Source organism: Lycorma delicatula, chromosome 1 (genome assembly GCF_047948215.1).
Source record: "Lycorma delicatula isolate Av1 chromosome 1, ASM4794821v1, whole genome shotgun sequence".
NCBI lineage: Eukaryota > Metazoa > Arthropoda > Insecta > Hemiptera > Fulgoridae > Lycorma > Lycorma delicatula.
In genome coordinates this window covers 94593765-94610004 of record NC_134455.1, presented here as the reverse complement: position 1 = coordinate 94610004, position 16240 = coordinate 94593765, and the positions used below count along the sequence as shown (strand labels likewise).

Below are 16240 nucleotides of genomic sequence, written 5' to 3'. Positions count from 1 at the left end.
GTATGAATGGTCTACTCATTAATCATATTATATAGACCGTTATTAAAATCAGTGCGTTTCGATTGCGAAATAGTGAGGTCGTCGGAAACGAAAATCGATCTTGATCAGTTCTGCACAAGAGTTTTTTTTGTGGTTAGCAATTTTTACAAGTTTTCTATGACACTGAGGAGTATAGTCCTAATTAATTTAATTAAAACTTAATTTGAATAATAGATTAATGTATTTTTTCTGGTTTATTGAGTAAATTTAATTAACTGGATCAGAAATTTCGGCGGTGAGACTAATCAAGGCAGACAAATTATGATTGAATTTTTTCCGATATTGAGCCAGTATAATCTCAAAACAAAAACAAAACTGAACAATAACTTACTCATTACACAGATCAATTTATAACTATCATGACGAATTACAACTCCATTATTATACTGGTTGAAATTCTTATTACGTACTGTATTCTGCTACTCTTCTGTTCATTCGTTTAATGATTAAAAAACTTAAGCGGTAACATTAAATAAAAAAATAAATGAAATCCTGATACCACAATTTTTTTTTTCTTATTTAACCTCTGGGACCACCAGTTAGGCATTGCTTCAGAAGATGAGATGAATGACAAGTAGCGTCTGAAAATGGCATGCCAGACCGGGATTCGAAGCAGAGACCTTCGGATAAAAGGCCGAAACGCTACCACTCGCGCCACGAAGGCCGGCGGAGGTCGGCAATTAATCTTATTATCATCACGTTTTTCGTCTTTCTGATTATACAATTGTGACAAAGAAAAACCTGCTTATAAAATCAGAGGTATCATAATATTAGACGTGTACATTTTCATGTTCCTTGTGCATGACTAAGTATGAATAATAACTATTACAAGTAAAGAGCTGTATAAATAAAATGTGATCTGTATAAATAAAATAAAATTATCTATCCATAAATTATATTTTTCTACAAATTAAAACAATTTTAAAGCTTTAGTTTTACAACTTTAATTCATGAAGATAATGAGAATTTTAATAACTTTTAAGAATTTTTGCAACTACTTATTCATAACTTAAAATCTGATCCGATTTGAATGAAATATTTACTGTTGAAAACCCTCATAACTGGAAATAATGGTTGGTATACATTTGAAAAAAAAAATGGCCATAGCAATTACCTGCTTATTTTACCTGATATTAAAACTTTATTGGAATAACACTTAGGCGAATAAATTTTCAAAAAAATTTTCGCAAATAACATATTAAATTCTCATGCCAGGAAAACACTCTTTGTCTGATTTAAAATAGATTTTTCATTCTTCTTTTTAATTCATCTTTTGTAAAACCCCCATTGGTATAAATGATTTTTTTTTTTAATTTTGATAGGTTTTATCCATCTAATAGTAAAAGATATTTTCTTTGATTTTTTTCTTAATTACACTGTTTCATTAAAATTTCTGGACAGAATTAGTTCCCGTAAAATATTAATCAACTATGTTTTAAAGAATGGACTTTTTTATTATTCTCGATTGTTCTTTGGGAGATGACATCTGCTTCACTTAAGCTAATTCTCAACTAAAAAATAACCTAATGTAAACATTAGTTACTAAGCAGTAAACTTAGATTTAGATTAAAGTATATTAATTAGTAGACTGAAGTAGATATGTGCTTATCATTATTATTATTTTATTAAAAATTAATTTTTTGCTTCATTGGAAAATAGCCCTTTTTGAAACGACACGTACAAATGCTTACAAGGACAGAACAAGTTTAATGTATAATAATATACGATCATTAGAAATTCAGCTAGAAAATTTTCTATTATTTCAATTGTACAACTTTAACAACGTGAAAATATATACTTTGTAATGTTAACATTACAGCGCAGAGATTTATTTGTGTTTACCTTTGTTAGTTACAGGTAACCTATTTTCCTTTTGTGTCCTCTCAACATTCTCCAGTAGAATAATTAAGATATTAACTAGACGTGTTTTTTTTAATTTCATTTTTATCGGGTGTCATGAAATTCACCCTAATGGAACAAAAAATATTTTTTTCAATTCAGATATATTTTTTATTTACTAAGAGTAAAACGTGAGTTTAGTTAATAGTAGGAAGAAGCCAGTTTTTGAATACTAGATCGTGGATACCGGTGTTCTTTGATGGTTGGGTTTCAATTAACCACACATCTCAGAAATGGTCGACCTGAGACTGTACAAGACTACACTTCACGTACACTCATACATATCATCCTCTGAAGTAATACCTGACGGTGATTCCCGGAAACTAAACAGGAAAAAAAGCAAAAAAAAGCAGTTAACCCACCGGGTTGATCTAGTGGTGAACGCGTCTTCCCAAATCAGCTGATTTGGAAGTTGAAGTCCTAGTAAAGTCAGTTATTTTAACACGGATTTGAATACTAGATCGTGGATACCGGTTCTTTGATGGTTGGGTTTTAATTAACTACAGTTTAAGGTTTTAATTAACTTAGGAACGGTCGAACTGGGGCTGTACAAGATTACACTTCGTTTACACTCATACGTATCACCCTCATTCATTCTCTAAAGTATTATCTGAAAGGTAGTTACCGAAGGCTAAACAGGAAAAAGAAAGGAAGAAGCAGTTACAATGGCAGAAATTGTCATTATTATTATTATTACTCTTATTGTTATTATTATTCAGTGTCAGGTATAAGCATTAGAATCACTGTTTAACGTGAAAGCTGTTTCAGAAAAACAACTAAAAGCTCTAGGATATTTACAGATCAATTAGTTAAACTTTTATCATTACAACTTCATCTTCTATTATGCTACTTTCTTAATACCATTTCTTCTTGTTTTAACGAAGTCATTAAAAATTATCTGTCATAGTGGGCACTGCATTAAATTTTTTGAATTGGCCGTCTTGGCTCTCAGTAAGTGTGGTTTTATTTTATCTCTAGTGTTTAAATGTTTAGCGATTACCTCATAAAACATCTTGAACATTTTATTTATTTACCTGAAACTGATTCAGTGTTAAAAAGGTGCAATACTGCTACCTCACATAACATAGTTAAGGTTAGTAAATAAAAACTACGATTTATTTTATGAATGTATTAATAATACTGTTAATAATTTATACGATCGCCCAAAAAGTAATGTAATATTACTTAAGGGGTACGTATGTATATTTGTTGGTTCTACTGTATTAGTCAACGGCTGAACCGATTTTAATATATGACCCCGAGTTGGAATCCTTACGTTATCGGTAATGTCATATATATATATATATATATATATATATATAAATACATTATTAGAAAAAAAAAATTATACTATTTACAAAATTGTCATGCGCACGCTAATTGGGTAATTAAATGAAGGTTAAAAAAACTGTTGTTTAGTATAGGATAATTACTCATGTTTACATTGGTAATTATCTAAACTAAACTGGTAATCTAACTAAACAGCAGCATTTTTGTTGTTTTTTTTTTTTTTTTTTTGGCTGTCGTGTTTTTTTAATATTTATATCTAGTTACGATATTTTAAAGATTTGTCATAAAAATAAATTTTCTGCCACCAGGGTGCTCAGTTTACCTTATTTATATAACAAAGTAAAGAAATTTAATTTGTTTACAAGATATATAATACTTTTATTATGTCTAGTAACAAAACGATGAATCTGTTTTTGTTCAACATATTACACAATTCATGGCGTAGTTACTTTTTCTAAAAGTAGTTTTATATGAAATAACTAATATAAGAAATTTATTGTTTCGTGATGACTTTTCTTTTCAATCGTTTCTACAAGCCGGCATTCGTGGCAGCGTCTCGGCCTTTCATCCAGAGGTCCCGGGTTCGAATCCCGGTCAGGCATGGCATTTTCACACACGCTACAACAAACCATTCATTTTATCCTCTGAAGCAATACCTAACAGTGGTCCCGGAGGTTGAACAAAAACAAAATCTTTCCTACAAAAATTACAAAAAGATATTAACTAATTTTTACTGTATTTTTAATCGTTGGTTGTAACGTTTTGCATTCGCTTTTAAGTTTGCGAAGTATTGAAGTATACATTTTTTGTATGCAATGTACATTTTTTTTTTTATTTCATTAATTTTCAGATTCATTTTTTAATAATTCATTTTGTCTAAGTGGTGGATACCAATTAAACTAAGTAGCTATACCAATTTCAAGTAGTTAATGGTTATACCAATTTTAATTTCATTCATTCTTCAATTTACGGGTTCCTTTTACAATCTTGTGTTTTTTTCTATATGATGATATTTAAAAAAAATATTTTACGATTATTGTTTATTTTATTTTGCTTCAAATTAAATATTTTCCAATGGAGGACTGACCCACTTGATTTTTTCAAGTGTTAACTTGAAAAATTGTGTTATCATGGTTGTTCGTCCAAAAAAAATCTTGCTTTATATTAAAGAAAAGTAATTTGATTGTATTTTTACACAAAATTAAAAAAAAAAGTATACCTTTTTCCAACTTGCTTATACGTATTTCTAATTTAATTTTTATTTAGTTAAGTACAACGATTTGGTAGTAATTTTCTTTAAATAGGTAATAATGAACCCGTAATTAAATGATACAAGCTACTAACAGGCACAGATTACATATCAGTCAGCCGTGAAGGACAAAACAAGGCTAATTTAAATGAAGTAAAAACTACTATTTCTTTCAAATTTACTGATTTGACAAACATTTTCTGTAATAAATAATGTAAAGTAACTGTTGTGTTTTAAATAATAACTTACGTAAGATACATGATAAAGATATTTTTTTTTTACATATCTTTTTCTTTATTTTAACCAGATGTACAATTGAAAAAGTAAATGTATAGTTGTTAAATGTATTAGCTGTAAACTATGCTAATTACTTATGTTAGTTATTGCTTTTTGTTTTTTTAAGGTTTTTTGCTTTTTCAAGTATTAACCATATTTTTTGTTCGATCAAAAAAAATCTTACTCTATATTTTATGATCGGTCTTTAAATTAAATAGGTTATTAATAAATAAGTCTGAATAAAAAAAGAGGTTATAAACTGTTTAAAACTGTATTTAAAATTGTATTTAAATAGCGCTAATTTAAAAAAAAAAAAAAATGAACAGTTACTTAATGTCAATTTAGTTATTATTTTTGTACAAAGCTGGCTTTTAATCACATTTTAATGATTATCATCGATAATGAAACTATTTTTTATTTTTATTTTTATTTTATTTATTTTTATTTTAATGAAATAAATTTTTTATATAAATAATTTTCAAATAAGAGTACTAATAATTTATTGCTTGATTTTCGAAAATTTTTCAGAAGGTCGTCTAAGGCAATTTATTAGGCGATTTTTCTGATAAAAAAATTTCTATCAAGGAAATTTTATTACATGTATATTGAGTAATTTAATCAATTAAGCCTTCTAGATAAGTATCTCTACAAGGAATTACAACAAATTATAAATAAACACGTACATTGCAAAAAGAAAAGAAAAAAAACATTGTAAATACAAATTGCGAGAAAACTATTCACTGGTCGGTATTGACATATCTTAATCATCAGACAGATAAAATTCACAAACAGACTGCTTAAAAAATATAAGAACTTTTATTATGAGAAGTATTGATTATGCTGTTAAATGAAGGATTTTTATCGGTTTGATAGGCAGAACCCGGAGCTAAGTATTAATGTGTATCGATGCAAATAGAACTACCCAGCGTACCCGGTAAGTGCGATATAATAATGATAAGTGCCATACAAACAATTGTATTTATTGTTAATTAAGGACAATAGACAGATTCTGCAAATGCTTTATCAACACCAATTCGAGGAAGAAGGAACTTTCAAGATTATACATTTTATCAACAACCACAACGTATGCATGGTCTGTTCGTACTTGCCTTCATTTTTTTTATTCAACTGATCTTCCCAACCGTTTAAAACTCGTTTAAGCTTTTGAAAGATTAAAAGCGTCACAGGACAAGAAGAATTAAAATGCTTAAAATGGATAAGGAGTAAAATGATATTCCAAGAGTCATCGAACACTTCCGGTACCATATCATACGCAGTGACGCTGTATGCACAATATGGCTTTTGGATTAGATTTTTGTGTATTTAAAAAAATTACATTATTTCAAATTCATTTTCTGTAAAAATTATGAATTATTGAAACTACATAAAGCCATTTTTCAAGGAAGTATTTTAAACCTCTTCATTTACAAGTTTTAATACTTTTTCTGTTTGATTTCTTGTTAATATTAATAATAAAAAATAATATTAATATTAATAAGAAAAAATATACTTTTAAATGAAAGACTTTTTCAAGACCGTTTAAACACAAAACAACTTGCCTTTGACATAAGAAAAATGCTAAAATTATATTTGTGATGACAGTTAGAAATTCTTTAATATATGTGTTAGTTATAACTGATATTACGATTAAAGAAACTAAATTTTATTGGCTGGAGATAATATTTAATTGTGTTTATCAAATGTGGTTTAACTATTAAATCACTAATAAAATTTGGAATAAATTTGATAATTTGCTTAAAAGTAAATTTAAAAAATAAAAAATAAAAAAAAGAGATTATTTTTTTAACAAAAAATTGTTTAAATATAAGTAGATTTGAAATCCAAACTTTTCCTCTTTAAAAGATGTTTCTTTTATTCCTGTAAATTTTGAGGGTTCCGATAGAACTACAGAAGTACCCATAAAAATCTCAACTTTCTACTTCATGCTTTTCTAATTATGTCAGTGATTTTACAAAATTAAAAAAAAAAAATCTGTTTTATTACAAATTTTCTCCTCTACGGTCTGCGTTTGATCTCGATATTTTTATTTTATTTGTAGATATTTATGGAAAAAAAAAACCTAATGCATTCACTAATTTTTTTTAAATGCATTATCTAAAACAGTGTCAACATATATTTTTTTCATTTTTAAATAAATCCCTACATATGAACAAATTAAGCTGATGTAGAAGTTTTGTAAAATTTTGGGTCAAAATTTCATATTGGGACTGTATAACTTTTGACCCGTATTAAAGCAAAATATGCAAAAATTCTTGTAATAAACAATTGATTTAAATAAAGTATACAAAACGATTTATATTTAATGGATTTAACAAAATAATTTATATTTTAAAACTAATACATACAAATCAATATTTAATTGGTTATATAGTACTGTAAAATTATAAAAATGTTTCTTTCTTGGTTTCTAAAAGAGATATAAAATTGTAAAATGCTAAGATTCTTTTTATTTTTTTTTGTTTAACCTCCGGGTCCACCCTTAATGATTTGTAGCGTGTGTGAAAATGCCATGCCTGACCGGGATTCAAACCCGGGACCTCAGATGAAAGTCTGAGACGCTACCACTCGCGCTACAGAGGCCGGCAAAATGCTAAAGCCTGGGTCGTTATTAACTAACTTAGTCGTGTTATTATCGATATTATAACCACCAAGTTTAAAGAGAGAAGATATAAATGTATTTAATTATGTCGAAGGATCTTAACGTATAAATGAAAAAAAAAATGGAGTAAAAATCTTCAGATTTGATTAAGTAATTTAAAAATCTGTAACAGTAGAGGAATGAAAAACCTTTTACAGAATGTCTGCTCATTGGTCTACGTGTAGTTGAACAAGAATTAAGAAAAAAAAAACTTAATTCAACCATTACGATCTTGGTGTTATGTTATACAATATATATTTACTTGAATGATTTTCAGTAATCATGTCAATGAAAAATAGATTCAGAAATTTACTTAAGAAGCAGATGTTTACTTAAACGTTAGTAACAATGAAACATATTAATAATAAAAAATGTTCATTTACGATAATTCCTTTATTTTTAATGTAATATATATATATATATATATATATATATATATATATGACTTTATATAAACATTTTTAAATTTTTGAACTTTTTCATACCCAACCATTCATTAAATTCTACTGTTATATTTTTCACATAACACAGGTTAAGTTTATACAAACAGCTTGTATAAGTTATTTTACAGAAGCGATTTAAAAAAATAATAATTTTGCACCAATTGAAAATGTCTAATTTTGAATTAATGAAATTATAGCATAATTATAAAAGAAATTATCAATTCATGAATTGTTTTTTTTTTATAGTATACTTGGGCACCCTTTAAATGTAACAAATTAATAAATTTTCAGTATAATCTCGGTAATGCTCTAAATTAAATTTATGTGGTGCATCATTAAAAGTTTTTGGGATTGCTGCATTAGGTTATATAATATACCACATTTATAGTCCAGTGATATCTTTTCCTTTATTTTTATTTTGTTATAGAGGTTGTGGTCAAGTGCTTGAGTGATAGATAGCAAATCACATCTTTTTCCTTTTTTTTTTTTTTTTTATGGTGGTTGTGGTCAAGTGCTTGACCGCTGACAATCTCGTAACCTTTAAAGCCTTGACACAATGTGTTGGTAGTTTACAGCAATATAGTTACGATAATTAAGTTAAGTAAATTAAATATTTCATTTGTAAATAAGCCAAATTTTAAATACTACATTTAAGATGTTGAGATAAGAAAAATCCGACTGGTTGATTCATTCTCCTGCTCTCAATTCACTTCCTGTTAAGAATAATACGTAAAGTGAATAGTTTATTATACATAAAGCTATCATATTAAATTCCGTAATTAATATTATATATGTGTGTGTGTGTGCGCGCGCGTGTGTACAGAGTGTCCATGAAGAAAGGGAACGGAGAAAAACTTTCAGGACATGTTCTGCTGGTGAAAACAATAAAAACAGTTCATCATGAATCGCACTATGTTCCATTAACAGGTGATTTACTTGTTGTTCAACAGAAAACAAACACGTTGGAAATGACCCTTTCATTCGTAGATGCAGATACATCGAAGAATGTTTAAAAAAATGCTTTAAAAAGAATGTTTATCAAGTACAGAAAGAATAATATGATTTTGCCTATTTTGCTTCAATAAAAAACGAATTTTTAAAAGTTTTTTTGGCTGTATTTACATTAATTTCCTCACAATTAAATTTTTCACAAGTTTTGTTACTAAATCTTTCACATTTATTGGTCATTTAAAAAAGCAATTGTACTACAAACCTAAAAAAACTTATTTTTTTGACACCGAATTTTTTGTTTTATGTCTATTATCTTACAACCTACTAGAGTTACAGCACTGGGATCTATTTTATCCTATTTCCCAGCTCAAATTACATAAGAAACTATCAACTTTACTCCGTAATTTGGGTCCCAAAAATTACAGTAGGGCTTTTGTTTATTAGAAGAGCTGAAACCCGGGCAAAATCTTTCGCTAGCCGTAACTCAAAAACAAGCGTTTCCAGACCTGTGTTTATACGCACTTTTTTCATTGTTTTCACCAGTAGAATATGTCCTGAAAGTTTCTTCATTTCTTCGTGGACACACACACACTCTGAATCTCTCTCTCTCTCTCTCTCTCTCTCTCTCTCTCTCTCTCTCTCTCTCTCTCTCTCTCTCTCTCTCTCTCTCTTGTGTGTGTGTGTGTGTGTATATATATATATATATATATATATATATATCATATATACATACTATTATATAAAGAGGAAGAGTTTTTGTTTGTTCGGGATAAACATAAAAAATACCTGATCAATCACAACCAAATTTTTACCAATGTTTTTTGGCATAACTGAGAAGATTTGTAGATATATTTCACCTCGAAAAGAAATAATATGTAGTTGTAGTGATTTCCCGGTTGAAGCACAAACGTTAATGAATTTAACGTAAAGAGAGTTAAAGAATTTAACTCTCTTTAACGTAAAGAGAGTTTGAACTGAACAATTCAAATCAATCGAATTAATATTACGAGGGTAAGTCAATTATTATCCGCAATTTAGTTATATTTTTGTTTATGTTGGTGGTACTGTCGTGTTGCGTAGATGACGCATGCATGGTTTAATTGTTATGTCTGTGCAGGTTTGATGCTGCTTCCACTATCGCTACCCTGCCGTTAACCATGGCTGCTCCGCTTTCTGTTTGCACCAAAGAAGAGCAACGTTCAGTGATCCGTTTTTTTGTGATCGGAAGGTGTATTAGGGGCCGAAATTCATCGAAGACTTTCGATACAGTACGGGAACAGTGTCTTGCCGTAACAGAGTGTCTACGATTGGATTGAAAAATTCAAAAATGGTCGCACAAGTGTTACGCACGACGGAGTAGGACGACCGTTTACCGCCACAAATGAGGAAAACATTGAGCGTGCACGTGACATTGTTTTCTTAGTCGAGTAACTATTGATTAAGTGGCACATCGTCTGCAAATTAGTCACGGTTCTGCCTACGAAATCATCCACAACAGACTTGGGTTTCATAAAGTCTGTGCAAGATGGGTCCCAAAACAACTCACACAGTTGCATAACAAACGCGCTTGGACATCTGCGAAAAACATTTGGATCGCTATGGTAACGAACGGGACATCTTCTTAGTCAGAATCATCACTGGTGACGAACATCGATCCATCATTACTAGCTGAAGAGTAAACGGCAGAGCATGGAATGGAAACATCCAAATTCGCCCTGCAAAAAAAGTTCAAGACACAACCATCTGATGCTTACGGTTTTTTGGGACTCACAAGGCCCGGTACTGGAACATTGTGAGGAAAGGGGCACGACAATAAACAGTGCACGTTACAGTGAGATGCTTACTGCCAAGCAGAAGCCTGCAATTCGAAGCAAACGCCGAGGACTGCTGTCGATAGATGTTGTATTGTTACACGACAATGTCCGTCCACATACTGCTGCCTACACTGCTGAAACGCTCCAGAAACTCAACTTTGAAGTACTGGCTCATCCTCCATAATCCTTATCTTGCCCCTTCTGACTACCACTTGTTTGGTCCACTCAGAGGCATTAAGGGGCCGTCGATTTACCTCGGACGAAACAGTGGAAGAAGTGGTGCATTCCTGGCTCTCAGCTCAACTGAAAACCTTCTTTTATGAGGGCATCAAGAAGCTTGTGCAACATATGGACCAAGTGTGTTGAAATGCAAGGGGGCTATGTTGAAAAATGATGTAAGTTTCCTATTTGTATTGCAATAAAATTTATAACTACATTGCAGATAGTAATTGACTTACCCTCGTATATAAAAATAGAATTAAATTTACATTAAATAAAGTAATCTACCGTATCTATACTATTATGTAAAGAAATTTTTGTTTATTTGGTATAAACAAAAAAACTACCTAATCAATCGCAACAAGAAGATAAAATAAAAAAAATTACCGCTACGGGAAACGCAAGTAACCATATAGCACAGGCAAAGCCGCGACGTGGGGCTAGTATGTATTATAAAATATATGTATGTATATGTAGTATGTATATGTAGTATGTATATGTAGTATATGTAGTATGTATTATAAAATATATTCTTCAGTACATTAAATAGATATATGGTTGTATATTATGAGCTACGTACTTGGTTGGTTATTCAATAGAGTAAGGAAAATTAAAAATTAGTCATTTTTCTGAGTAATTATTGGCATTACATACTTTATAAATAACCAATATTAGTTTGTTCTGGAAAATAATTTTTTTTTTTTTGGAGTACGGCTGAGTACATCTTTTTTTTTATATAAAATTTTAAATACAGTCGATTTATCAGTTATTTTTTAATAAGAGCCATAAATTCGTAATTAAAAAAAAATTGATATTTTTCCCATTTTATTCATGATTACTAGGAACTGTAATATATTTTTTTTCATATCAAGCTTTTAATTCTCTATTTCAGTCAATAAAATTAATTTAGCAATATTACTATGTTTAATTTGTTTCATTTATTTATTTTTTTTTTATCGATGTCTAATAATTTTCAGCACAACTTTGAATGATTCTGTGCCTTCTTTCTTTCTTTTTCCTGTTTAGCCTCCGGTAACTACCATTTAGATAATACTTCAGAGGATGAATGAGCATGATATGTATGAGTATAAATGAAGTGTAGTCTTGTACATTCTCAGTTCGACCATTCCTGAGATGTGTGGTTAATTGAAACCCAACCACCAAAGAACACCGGTATCCACGATCTAGTATTCAAATCCGTGTAAAAATAACTGGTTTTACTAGGACTTGAACGCTGTAACTCTCGACTTCCAAATCAGCTGATCTGGGAAGACGCGTTCACCACTAGACCAACTCGGTGGGTTGATTCTGTGCCTACCTGTAACAAATAGAGGCCACTAATTTACTAATACTACTTGTACTCATATCTACTGCTTTGTCATGCAGTATTATTTCATGTGATATATTATTTATAACATATAGGGGTCCCATTAGTTTATCACTTTACAATACCTGACCCAATCATTATTATGGATGTAAAGTATGTAGGGTATCAGGAACAGTTGCTTTCGAATGTAATGATATTTACTATTTTTTCATTTCCTATGAAAAACAAAGCAAAAATTTATCTTACAAGAAAGTATACCACCTACAAATATTTTCTTAGAGATGGTAACACATATCACTTCAGCGGCCTTGGTTAGTTGATGTGTAATAGTTATATTTAGTTCAAGAAAGAGGGCAACAAGAAATCATTTCATTCTTCACTTCCCATATTATGAATTAAAATTCCCTTTATGTGCACATTCAATTTGTTCACCAAAGGGATTAGTTATGTAAAGAACATAATTACAGTTACAAAAAGCAATTCCAAATGATGCCTTTTGTATCTCATTTGTACCATACCAATAAGAAAGAACTTAAATTTTGAAAAATGTATATAGTTACATAAAAAGGGTCTTATAACTGCATCTATTACTATGTAATATATGAGAGACTTAATTCTTTCTTTCTTTCTTTCTCTTTGATGTGGAATTAGATGTGGAAAATTAATGAAAAGATAATAATTAAAAAGCCAAAAGAAAATGAAGAAAAAAATAAAAAAGTTTGACGTTATTTCTTTTAATATGCTCATTATTATTTTCTCACTGGCAGAAGGAGAGAGGATAGAGGTTGTAGAACTGTTTGAAAATCGACCTAAACAAAAAAAATATATAAATTATATTATTTAATTTTTTAGTAGTTACATAACATTTAACTAATTGCATTTTGTTATATTATTTTTTACTTTCAGTCACCAGTGCAATAAACTGTTTTCAGTGTAATTCTGGAATTGATCCCAATTGTGATTCACTGCAACAAAATTATACAAAAAGCGTTTACTACAAACCTTGTGACATTCCAGAAGATGAAGCTCATGATAAGTTTCTTGGTAGGCCTCCTGTCACAGAAACTAATAAAACATTCTTCTGCAGGAAGATATACCAACACAGTAAGTATTAAATTTAAATGTAATTTAAAAATAAATCTTTGTTCTCATTGGAACATAAAAATACACTGCATAGATGATATCATTGTAAGATAAATTATAAGTATGAATATAAAATCAAATTAAAAGATAAAAAAGTAAGGTAAAAGACTGAGTTTTAAAATCCATATTAATTATTTAAATACAAACACATGAAATAATATTAAGGTAAATACATTAAATATAAAAAATTACTTCAAAATAATTTACACTTTAGAAGACTATTGAAAATTATTTTGAGCACATTTGTACACGCTGAAAGGGATACAGATAAATTAACATTATTAAAAAATTCATCAGAAAAGTAATATTGTTTTAATAAAAGAAAATCTTTTAATTGTATTTCAAATGAACTGGTGGAATGATTTCTCAAATGATTTGGCAATTTGTTAAAAATGGAAAAGTGAGCATAATCTCATAAGCCTGCCATTACACTGAGTTATAACAGTTATAAAACAGTTCCACAGTCTGGTTTCATAAAGGTAGATGTTATTTTTCAAGAATAAGTAACTATTTTTTTTTCTAGCCATGACATAAAAATGGTACTTCAGATACTTCTGAGTGTTCCTAGAATTTACTAGAAGCTTTAATTAAATATTTCCCTAATCTTAAATTTGATAATTATTAGTACTTATTTTAATATTTCGATAAAAATTTGTTTTCACAGAAAAAAGTGTAGATTAGTAAACTTAAAAAAATACAATCTTTTAGAATTACCTGTTTCTGTTTGGTAGATATTTGACAGCCTTAGAAATAGTTAATAAAAACCATGCATTTATTTCTTATCAACATAGTAAGAGTTAAATGAGGAAATAAAAACAAGTAACTGTTTTTAAAAAAAATACCAAAAGATTCCAGCTTGTTTTACATTTTTGAAGGTAAAGTTTTTTTAAATTAATTTACTTAAAAAATTTTTTTAATAAAAATAATGTTTAAACACAAACGTTACCTTAGTGGTGCACATTATATAATAAATGGTTTTACCATGAAGATTTCAGGGAAGGTATTATATATAGAGTTTATGTTGTTTATTTTTTATCTTTTGTATCTGTGACATAAAAAAGATTTGGGTAAGTTTCATGAGATGTAATGAACCATTAAGATGTGATAAGTAGATCAGTATATATTAATAAACCTTCATTAACAACTAATTAAATGTATGTCATTTATTAGGTTACATATTGCCATTATATTAAAAAGTTTATTTTTGCACTAATAAATTCTGTGTATTATTTTCTATATTCTTGTTTTTAACTAATATTTAAATACAATAGAGGTTTAAGTAGAACTTAATCACAAATGATGTACTATTGGTTAAGTAGAAAGTGAGTAACATTTAATTTTGATTCTCAATCTGTATTATATAAATTATTCTTTCAAGAAACCTTCTCTCATCATTTTTTCCAGTAATATCCAATCAGTTTCTCAATACAACTCCTAAATTTAATATATTAAAGTAAGTAATTTTATTCCTTTCAAATCATTAAGAATACCCCAATTTATATTCATGTTACTTTTTGTAATATCACTCTATGATTTTAGAGTAAAAGTGACTAATGATACTTCTAAAATTACAGTTAAAGATATGAAAGGTACCGTGAGAATAATTAGAAAATGTGGCTGGGAAAAATCTCCTAATAAGGATTGCTATAAGTTTGAAGATGATGACCACAAAGAGATTGTCTGCCAATGTTTCACTGATGGTTGTAATTCAGCACCTTCATTAATTCAAAGATCTTCAGTATTTTACTTCATCACTAGTGCGGTTTCTGTTTATTTTTTTAGACTATTTTGACAACTTTTAATTTTTTTATTAAAGTCAAAACTTTTAATTATTTTATATATGAGTTCAGGTTTTAAATGGATTTTAATAAAACCCACACTCTCATATAAGCATGTACAATAAAAAGCATAATACACAATGATGTATTTTTCTACATTTTATTCGACTGAATAAATTAATTCAATAGCATTAAGATATATACAGTTAATCCTACAAACTCATAATCTTTATTCTGTTAATAAAAAAAGTTTTTTTTTCTTTGGAAAATATTAAATTTAAATATTTTTGTGTTTTAAGAACTTTATTTATTTTAAAATGGACTTATTATTTCTATATATTTTTTACTCAGGTGATGTATGATGTAAATAAAAAGAAAAGCAATATTTTAGGTTATTTATAATAAATTTTTGTAAATGTAATATATTTTACTAATTAAAGGAACAATAGCTAAATTTAGTGTAGCATAATCTTTATTACCAGTAAATAATTTGATACTTAATGAATTATCTTTTCATAATATAACTTACTTAAGAATTTTAGTCGTAGATATAATAAAATATATTCTTCAAATAAAATTGTTTGAATGGTGTAATAAAAATATTTAATGCAGTTGAATTTGTAATTGATTGATTATAATATATATTAATATTTTATGATATATATATTTTGAAAGTGAACCCCAGCTGAAGAATAACTTAATACAGTTTTTTAAATTCTCATTATACAATTACCTACCTTACTTTATTTTTCTGAAGTGAGTTTTTCTTAATATTTTTCAACTTCAACAGATATATATTTATATATGTTGTACTATGTTTCAAAACTTCCCAGAAATGTTATAGTAATGCTGGAATGTTATCACATTATTTGTGTAACAGAAAATCTAAAATATGTTTAATATAGGATGGCAGTTATCAACAAAGTGTATTGTGTATTTTATTTCATTTCCCTTCATCCTATTTCCCTTGAGCATATACATTTACCAACCTGGAGTCAGATTTGACCTCACTGATATTACTTGCTACAAAATTCCTTTGAGTAATATAGAAATGTTTGTTAACTGTTATAAAATATCAGAATGCCACCTACATAAATAACCCATAATAGAATATTATTTTTCATGTATTCTATGCCACACAGTGCTCTCTTTA

At 28.4% G+C, this 16240-nt stretch overlaps 1 protein-coding gene across 4 annotated transcripts in view; it reads left to right on the top strand.

Annotated features, from left to right (window-relative positions):
• Nucleotides 1–16005, top strand: part of LOC142318147 (uncharacterized) — a 31679-nt gene extending 15674 nt beyond the window's left edge. For all 4 annotated transcript variants that reach the window (XM_075354691.1, XM_075354694.1, XM_075354692.1 and 1 more), the window contains exons 3-4: nucleotides 13073–13270; nucleotides 14884–16005. In XM_075354691.1, coding sequence (XP_075210806.1) covers nucleotides 13073–13270; nucleotides 14884–15101 — 416 coding nt within the window. In that variant the 3' untranslated portion in view covers nucleotides 15102–16005. The remainder of the gene's footprint in view (nucleotides 1–13072; nucleotides 13271–14883) is intronic.
• The last annotated feature ends 235 nt before the right edge of the window (nucleotides 16006–16240 follow it).